We start from the raw sequence: 10,117 nt of genomic DNA, 5'->3' as shown, positions 1-10,117 counted from the left end.
GGGGGGGGGGGTTTCTTTGCCTCCCTGCTGTAAGTTGAAACTTTTAATAATACAATGGATATTTCCATGGCGATATAGCTAGTGTGATGTGGTAATTGCTTTATTACGGGCTGAAACCTAGTCATATAAAGCTGTGTGCCAAGAACCACACCATGGCTTTTGGCAGACTTTTTGGTCATAGAGAACATAATCTTCTATTTTTTTTTCCTTTTAATTCTGAAGGGTGTCTTTGGCTGGCCAAACTCTGAATGTTAACTTTGTCTGCCATCTGTTTCTCCTATTATGTCCATAGATTTGAATTACACAATTACACCAACCATGCCAGTCCTTTGTGGACTATAGGAAGCCAACAACACGTTTTTATGGCTGTCCTTAAAGACAAGTAGCATACAGTGACAATGAGTTTATCCTGTATGACTGCCTCTTGAAAGTCTTGAACTTGGGGGTCATTGGGAAAGTTGGAAGTTGTTATATAAATACAAAACTTTATAATACGTCTTCACAGCTTTCGCTTGGCTTGAGTAAGCAAATTATGAAATGTTGAAAGATGTATGAAATATGAAAATGTCTACATACAATTTTAAGATATAGTTCTGGTATAAATACCAGAAAATAATACATTAATTTTAAGAGAATGTTGAATTAAGGATATAATGAATTGCAAGATGTTTGAAAATATGGCCAACTGGATATTAATGTATTGGATATTACACCCAAAAGAATTTTGAGTCTGTGCTCCTTCACTATATTATGCCAACTGACAACACAGCTTAAAGTTATAGCATCAGTGAAAACGCCCCCCAAAATCCAATTATATATTTCCAGTGGTACCCTGCTGCTCCTTCCTCCATCGCAGTTGAGCCCCAAACTACCCATTGTCGGCTTCTGTCCAAAGCTAGGGGGACCCTCTACATAACATTACAATGCTTGAGCCTAATGACTGCCCACTGTCAGACATGAGCATTGTCAATAAACTAGAGACAGAAGTGGCTAGGGAGCGCTGGAGAGGAAAGTAAAGGGAGAAGGGGGGGGGGCCGGTTCTAAGTGGCCTGCATATTAGTATTTAAGCTATAATATATACAATTTTTGTTCTTTGGTATAGGTATGCTTAAAATGATACAAAACTCAGGAGTTAAATCTTAAAAATGCATTCAAGTACCTTACCACCCTCCAGAAGGAAGGACAGTGTCAGCATGAATTCAGAGAAGATTGGAGGATCTACAGCTGAGTGATACACAAATAAGATACATTTTTGTTAATAGTTCAGGTACTTTGAAGGCATTTTCAAGATTTAACTCCTGAGTTTAGTGTCACTTTAAATCAGCTCTTTCATTTGGAATTCCAATGGCTTTCATAGCAATCTTATAGAGGTACATAATCTGTATATACATTTCTTTTATCCAAACTTACCTGTTACATGCAATTTGGGCCTACATAAACTGTTATGCACGTCAAATAGTTCTGGAGCTCTGTGCTAATGGTCCTATAGTAGGTGTACCGTTTTCATGGCTATGGTTAGGTATCTGCTCACACTGAACCTGTAAAATGGAAGATGAATAAAAGTGTATGTTAAACACTACAGCTCCACCAGTCTCCACTGAGAGGGCTCCCCACCAGGTTAGCCCCAGATCCATGTATCATTTGTGTCCAATGCTTCTGGAAAAGCTGCATGCGCTGTGTGCGTCTGCTGGCATTTCCTAATTTAAACAGACATTTTAGATGTCCACACATTATCTACTGTTGTTTACATTTTGTGTTTGAAGGTGTTTCTGACTTGTTTTATTTTCTCTCTCCTGTAGCCATATCAACACAGCTACATGGAGCCACTGAAGACAAATAATAAATACAGCGTCATTTATCCAACCCCAGGCATGCTGCACAGTAAACTCTACCACAGCGCCGAAGCATTTCCTACTTTCCAAATAGAGCCGGTGGATCTCACTACAAACAAAAGGAATTCACCACCTTCCACTGGAAGCTCCCCATCTCCTGCCAAATACCAGTCACCCAAGAGAAACTCTCCAATAATATTTATGCCCTCCCCCAGTCCACCAATGAAAAAATTAACCCCATCCCCACCTGCTATGCCACATTTCCCAATGCCAATGGCTCTTAACCCTATATTATCTGCCTTCCCGAGACAGACTTACAGGAATTCGGGACTCCTACCCCTCCTACAGCCGTTGGTTGTACAACCAGTTCATGTACAGTCATTAATGTATGCGCCCCATCTTCAACAATCAATCATGTTATCCACGGTTCTAGCGGAAGAGATGGAAAGTCAAAGCAACAAACACAGTAAGTAATGAATATGTAATAACTGTAAAAATGCTGGGAGGCAAGATCACTTTTTTTTTAGGTATATATACGAGAGATTTTATACCATGAGAGAAGCTTAGTGATTCACTACAGGCAGCAAGTTGTAGCTTACAACAGAGATATCATTACCCCCCTCGCTGCCTTTTGTCCATTGATCACAAACATGTGAAGAAAGGTCAATGAATGTCCCAGTCACATCACAAATCCTCCTTCACTATTTTCTGAGCTCTCATGTAGCATGTTCTACTGCCCTCTTATCGAAGAACCAGCAGTTCATGGTTTGTGGATTTTCTCTCAGGTAGCATTGTTAAGACAATAATTTTGTTCACCAGTGTGTGGGTGAAATTACCATCACAAGGCATTGCTGGTGATATTGAGGTAAGGGTTTGGCAAACCCCTGTGTAACCACTGTGCAGTGCTTTTAGATGGTAACTTAAATACCATCTTACCATCAGTAAACTTGATACTGCCAGAATGCTCCTGGATATGTGCACACTAGTGATGTTCAACCTTTGTTGTAGATAACAGCTTCTGGATAAATATTGGTCTATTTGATAATGGCAAACGTGATCGAACTTGAAGGTGATGAAAATTTGATGTCTGGTATTTGGACTTTTTGGTTCACTTTCTTGCAGAACATATAGCAAATATGAGTATTAAATAAATTAAATTATTATGAGTATTAAAAAATATACTTTTGTGGTTCGAATCTTGCTATATCATAGATATAGGAATCAATTGAAGTGGCCATATCCTGTTTTATGAAAGGATAGGGTGTATAAGAAGGTGTACAATAAAATGCTTACCTGGCTAGAATTTGTAGGGCAAAGAGAGCTGTTTGGTTTGGCTATGTTGTCATATTTTAATGGGTATTAGGGATCTGCAGAGGTGGGACCTAAATTATGAACAGTTTTAAACTCTATTTCTAAACATGTGTAGTATATACTTTTGGGAAGTATCTCATTCTATGTGCTAAATTAGAACCCAACCTATGTAATGAGGTGGATTTACAGAAAATGTTTCCATGTTTTCCCTCTTTATTGTTTTGGTTATATTGAAATCACCACTCAGTCAACTTTTTTCTCTTAACACAAATACACAAAGAAAAAAACCTGTTATATAATATATATATATTATAACAATAGTAAAATAATAAATATAGTAAATAACCTCACTGTATCTACTGAGTTTGCCAACAATTTAACCTATACTGCTAAAAGTATATACTTGTTTGTAAAAGTGCTAATAATGTAATAATATGTATTCTTTATAATTGTTGTTGCAATAGAGCATTTGACAGAGGTAACAGAACGGTAAGCTATAATACAATGTTTTTTTTACCTTTGCAGTACCTGTGACAGTCCATGAGTGTTATGAAACGGCTCCTCTAGTAAAAAACATAAAGGTTGAACCTGGTCTGGAACAACCAGTAACAGAAGTTTACCCAGAACAAATGTCACCTGGTATGAGTACGCCTCCAAAGGGAATGTTCCATGAGTAAGTGATGCTTTCTCAATATAGCAGCTGCCTGTCGTTTTAAGAACACCTCTACATGGTGGACTACATCAATATACAGTTGATTACATGGGAACACAATTCTTCAAAATCTGAATAATATTTAATTCAGGATTACAAAGAAGTAAAAACTACATTTCGGTACATATTCACAAATGAGATCTAAAATTAGCATGGATAAACACAGGCCCATGGGAGCGTAAGCAGGCCTCTGTAGGCCTAAAGTTGGTACACTTCTACATAACAAAGTATAGTTGCTCAGTGACTGCACATTCTTAGTTCCTTCAGATGCAAAACTGATTGTATCATTTTGATACTCAGTTTGAACCCACTAATGGCAATGTGACGTAACAGCAAAGAACAATTTCCATTAGGATCACCTATAGTATACTGTATTGCATTTAATGGAATATGTTCGATCACAGTGGTTCATATACAATAGATCTGACTACATATACTTCAATAGTACTGCAGTTATCTGTCAATCACATTGAAGATTACTTGTATAACCGCCTCCTTTTCTCTAATTGGTTTGCAATCCATGATAAAATGTCAGGGCAGGGTAAGGTTTTCTTTGTGGTCCTCTGTTGTAGATTGATATGATCTCTCCATCTGATCTAGCTGTATGATTGCTTAGCTTATGTTATCAGTATATGTATAATAAAGTGTATGTAAGTTTTGCTTTTCCTTCGTTTTGGATAGAGTGGGTAGAGTCAGACCCTCAAATCAAGTATGTATTGCTGTGAGATTCCACCCTCTCTATTTGTCCTAGTGACCACTGTAATAAGAAATCCAAAATTCTAGAGTTGCCAACAAAGCAAGAGGTGAGGTTTAATTATCCAGTGGGGACAAATATTCTGCTGACAACTGCCTAAGATGACAATTCCTCTAACATTGTAGAAATTTCCTCTGATTTCCTGTTGCTTCTTCACAACAGGACATGAGGGGAAATCTCCCCAGCTGGACTCAGACAACAAAAAATAACCTGATAAAGGGTTTTATCTCTTCCCTACTCTCTCTAAAAAAAATCCTATACATAAACTGTAATTCTTTATAGCTTTTTTATATTGTAATACAGTTTAATGTTGGTGAGAATAATAAAGGACTTTTTACTTTAAAGGCTATATCAGCTGTAATTATTACAGAATTGTTCAGAATTTATGGAACAATCTCATTAGTTCCTCTGCCTGTAAGATTTAAAGAAAGAGAGAGAGAGGTACTTTCCCTTTTGCAGGGTGTGTTTTCTTTATAAGTGTCAATGGGTGAAAAAGGAAAGCATTTGCTTTATGTAGATGAAACTGGGTTAAAATGAGGAAAAACAAGACAAGGTGCTCTGGAATGTAGATGCAGTCATAGCTGTATTCAACTTGTGGTGTGGCAATATGTCTTTAATGCAAGGAGCCAATTTTAAGACTTCCCAAGGGTGGGGCAGCCGGGCTGAACTCTACTTTTAGGAATTGACGTCATTTACAAAGCAAGGACCGCACCCTCCTGTTGGCAATGAGCAACAGGAAATTCTTAATTGCCCTGAAAGGAGTGACTGAGACAATAACAAATATTTCTTCCAATGAATAGAGATTTTCAGAGCTACAACAGAGATTTTTTTTTTCTCTTTTTCAAAGTGAGGGGAGGGCTGTTTCACATTACTTTTGTAGGATATAGCACATGTAAACAAATGTACAGAGGGAAAAACTAAAACGTAACAAGGTTTTGCAATCCTGAACTTATTTGCGTGGGAAAGGAGAACATGACCTTGTTAATTATTACAAAATAATACAATCCCACATAGTCACTGGATGGACTGTTCTGTACCCAGAGCCTGATGTTGCCAAGTATTCCTCACATATGAAGTCAGCTCTAACCGAGAACTCTCTGCTGATTTTCAGGAGGACAACCACAGGCACATATAGTCAGGACAGTCAGAAAAATCATTGTGGCAATTTCTGTTCCAAGCAATTGCAAAGTAAATATATATTAACTTAGCAATAAAATATTTTCTTTAAAAACCCAATAGGTGGAAAACAAAATTAGAGGTACAACAAATATCTATAACAGCCCAGTTTAAATAATACATATCTAAGCTTAAATCTTCCTGTTTGGTTTTGGATAGTGTGTCCTTGCTGTGGAGAATCATGCTTTCTATTTGCCTTGGTGGCCATTTTCACCTGGGCAAAAAGTGATGGGAAATCCAGAATTTTACAGTTGTCATTTGAACAGTAGGTGAGAGATTTTCCAGTAAAGATAGCTCTTCCTGTGACAGCTAAGAAGGGGTTTCCCCTCACTTTTTCTCTTACTTTTGTGCTTTTGGAAAGCAAGTGACCGTAACTATCACCAAAGACACATAGAAAAAATACTGAAACCAAGAGGGGTTTTAATCATTCTCTACTCTATACAAAACCTAAACCCATAGCTTTAGATATACTTGACATTAACAGTGACAGACAAACCATTTAATATACAGCTGCATAAGGGGCTTTAAAGTGAACCCGGGGGTTCCCCCACCCTTCTCCTATTTGTTTTACCCAGAGACAGACGTCAGATGTAGTGCTGTCCCACTTTACATTGCCTGGCTTGCCACTGTGCCGGGGAGCCAGTGTTTACATCCGATTTTCTCCTAGTGTCTGTGTCCCAGACTTTAACTTCTCTATTTATTATCAGATGTTTGCACTTTATTACTTTTAGTGCCTTAGTTGTTACATAACAGAGTAAACCTTTATTTTTCTGTCTCTTTGTGCAGACATCACCCATCAGTTATAGTACACCCAGGAAAGAGGCCACTACCAGTGGAGTCTCCAGAGACGCAGAGGAAGAGGAGGATACATAGATGTGATTATGATGGCTGCAACAAAGTTTACACAAAAAGTTCTCATTTAAAGGCACACCGGAGGACACACACAGGTCAGTATTGGGCAGCATATTTTGGATGGGCATCGTGCTAGATGCCAGATTTTACAGGACTGGCTGTAGTGGGCTGTATATATGTGGAGATCTTTTCTCTGATGTCTTCTCTCTTTTGTATTGTTATAATGAACAACTGAGGGGTTAGATGAGCAAGTATCCAAATGCTCCCTGGACCACACTTTATTTAAAGCTGAGGGCCATCAGTGGGAGATTCAGACCAGTGTATAAAACAAATTAAACAAAAATAAGTTACGCGTCAGGTAATTAACAGCACATAATGGAAAATACCTGAACCAATCCTGTGATGCATTGTCCAGTGCCTTGGTAACCTATCAGCAGGTACAGACAATGCAATTGTTTTTGCTAATAGGAACTCCTTACCAGTTGCATATCTGTTTTGTGTGCAAGGATGACAACAATGGGGACCCCGCTAGATGGCCTTAGGTGGCAGGGTGGCAATCTGCAGCCCTTTATTATGCATTGCTGTTCATCAAGCAACATAATGTTTGGGGTGGCCACCTTAGGCCATGGCCTACATTTCCTTTTCACAAATCCAGTCCAGTCTCTAGTCCAATTGTTAGGCTATAGTCACACTGAGGGGCTGGGGATTCCTGTGGCAAGAACCTATGGACTTTTGGGGCAAGAATCTCAGGTGTGTCCATATAAATGTGGCAGCAGATGCATCTGTTAGCAGCAGTCCGCATGTATTCATTTATGAAACAATTTACTGCAGTTCGGGATAGTTGGCTGTGCCTGGACCTAATCTGTCCACATTGAACGGTTTACCTGCGCTCTGCCACTGACAGATGCAGCAGCTGTTAGCCTGTCATTAAGATGAATGGACAAACCTGGGATTCCTGCTGCAAGGATTTTTAGATTCTTGTGGCAAGTATCTCCAGTCGCAGCCTTAAGCCCCATGTGAATGGGACCTAACTATTCTTCCACTGTGGGAGAAGACAGAGGAGAAACATAAAGCAGACCAACACATGCATATATATTTGTTCAGTAGAAGGAAACAGCTGAGAAAGGAGGAATGGAGAAACGTAGGACATATACTTTGGTATCTGTTCCTGCCAAGCAGGTATGGGGACCTGATGTGAACTGTTGCAGAAATGTACAATTGCTGTTCTGTTTTGCTTACCTTATGTGCCGCTCCCTGAACTTACCTAATGCAGAACTACAGGGATGAGCAATGACCAAACAAAAAGGTGTGAAGTACAATCAGATCTGCTTCATACTATGGACCCATTTCTGGTTGCCAAAAAAACTGTTATAGTTTATATAAGATTGTTTGCACCAACTGTACTAATATGTCCATCTCAGGTAGATATTACATTTCAGCAGTCATAAAGCTGTTCCAAATCTTTTCCACCGAAGTGTCTATGAGCACTGTTTACTCGTTGATTGTTCTGATTTCCGTTTAATTGTAGGAGGCGTTAGCTGTTTGCGCTTATTCTACTCCTCTGTGCACTCACATGATCTTCCTGTTCTCTCTTTCAGGGGAAAAGCCTTATCAGTGTACTTGGGAAGGATGCACATGGAAGTTTGCCCGCTCTGACGAACTGACTCGGCATTTCCGTAAACACACTGGAATCAAACCATTTCAGTGCCCAGACTGTGACCGCAGCTTTTCCCGCTCGGACCATCTTGCCCTCCACAGAAAAAGACACATGCTTGTCTGAACGGCTCTTTTTTTTTTTTTATATGTATTCAGTCAAATCTGGATTCAGCTGGTCTGAATCACAAGTCTACAATTCCATAGGGTCAGTGGATGATGTTCTCTTAACCTCATTGTACTTGCCACGGGTCAGACCTAAGAATGTGAACTTTTTTTTTTTTTAATATGGAGGCTAAGCAGTAATTTCCTGCCCTTTATGACACCTCGGGAAATGGAAAACAGACATGGACAATGTACTGCTGCACGTGTACTTGCAAGCCATATATCTATATGAAATAACTTATAATACCTGTATTTAATTATCAACACAATGCCTAGTCTGCTTCATCTTGCCACATTCCTTACACTTGTTAGTGCTAAATTTTTATTCTTTTTTTTTATTGTCCACAATTAAAGAATTACATTTTTGAAAAAGTACTTTAAATGGTGTAAGATTTCTTGTCCTTTTTTTCTGTTTTATGCCATGATGCCTGAATACAAGAAACGCACTTTGGAGAGAGGAAACAAAACGGATGACAAATGTATGCAGTTATCACAAAAAAAGTTTATTTGTTTGATATTTCTGCCATGGACTGAGAGTCTATGCCTTAATCAAGAAGAAATTTGACGCTACACTTTATTTTATTTTTTTCTAAATAGCCCTTTGTATTCTACATATGTATCTACCTATCCATTAGATTTACATTTTTTGTCTATGCCATGTATTATAATGTGCAATGTACTTGAATAATATTAAAAGTATATATTTTTAAAATAAATAATTTGTACAGAAGGATCAGATGGCCTTTTGGTTTCGGCAGTAGATTTATATGTGCACCTGAGGGTATCCAAAAATTCAGATCTGGTAAATGCAAAGCAAGGAAATCAATCGGTGGCATAGTTGACACCCGGGGGTGTGTTTTATTTTAACAGCCCCCACCCTCACACTTCTCTATACATCAGAAATTATTTTCAGTATTAATCATGAAATTAAGTGAATATTAATAATAGGCTGAACAAAATTAGTGGCAGAGAAGATTTTCGTTATCTAAATTTATCTCTTTTTATGTAAATTTACTAAATCGTGGGTTGTCTAACTGTGGGCACCTAGTTTTACACGTCTCCCCCTAATTATATAATTTCATAAACATGGGGGAAAGTAAGTGTTTTTGGAGGGGTGTAAATGACCATCCAAGAGAGATATGTAAAAATAATTGCTCAAGATTTATTAATGTTAGATACTATTATAAATACATTCATGATTCAAAACAAACATAATAAAACAAAAACAGATCCCTGCAGAGGATATGTTTGTATATTCATCGGTTATATAACTCTAAAATTCATTTGGTCCGACATATCATGATATTGTTCAATATTGTCCAGGTGTGGTTACATTATTGTATAACAAGATATAATTATCCTAGGCGTGGCTTATCTTAATAGGCCCCGACGTGTTTCGCCAATGGCTTCATCAGGGGACCCACTGAGGATGAATCATGCAGGGTTGGTTTGCGATATGAGGGAGAGGTGCCCGGAATGCCGAGTCGGGGCGGGCGGGGGGTTTTTTAATCCCACCGTTAGCTCCACGGCCTCCCTGGTTTGTCACACCTGGGACCCCGGGGTCATAAGGAGAGAGACGCACACACGGCACCAAGTTGTCCAGTCACAGTCACCAGGAGTAGTTTATTCTGGTGTCAGGAGGCTGGCCATACATCCCCGTGG

General features: G+C 38.7%; 1 protein-coding gene across 1 annotated transcript in view; it reads left to right on the top strand.

Moving 5' to 3' along the window:
- The window catches only part of KLF3 (Kruppel like factor 3), a 59,603-nt gene extending 50,773 nt beyond the window's left edge, over positions 1–8,830 (top strand). Inside the window, exons 4-7 of the mRNA XM_018567237.1 lie at positions 1,800–2,298; positions 3,669–3,816; positions 6,572–6,732; positions 8,236–8,830. Of these exons, the coding sequence (XP_018422739.1) occupies positions 1,800–2,298; positions 3,669–3,816; positions 6,572–6,732; positions 8,236–8,417 (990 nt within the window). The 3' untranslated portion in view covers positions 8,418–8,830. The remainder of the gene's footprint in view (positions 1–1,799; positions 2,299–3,668; positions 3,817–6,571; positions 6,733–8,235) is intronic.
- Positions 8,831–10,117: the final 1,287 nt, after the last annotated feature.

Source organism: Nanorana parkeri, unplaced genomic scaffold, assembly GCF_000935625.1.
Source record: "Nanorana parkeri isolate BGI_ZX_2015 unplaced genomic scaffold, ASM93562v1 scaffold1024, whole genome shotgun sequence".
NCBI lineage: Eukaryota > Metazoa > Chordata > Amphibia > Anura > Dicroglossidae > Nanorana > Nanorana parkeri.
The sequence above is the reverse complement of the archived record's forward strand: the minus strand, read 5'-3'. Positions and strand labels throughout refer to the sequence as shown.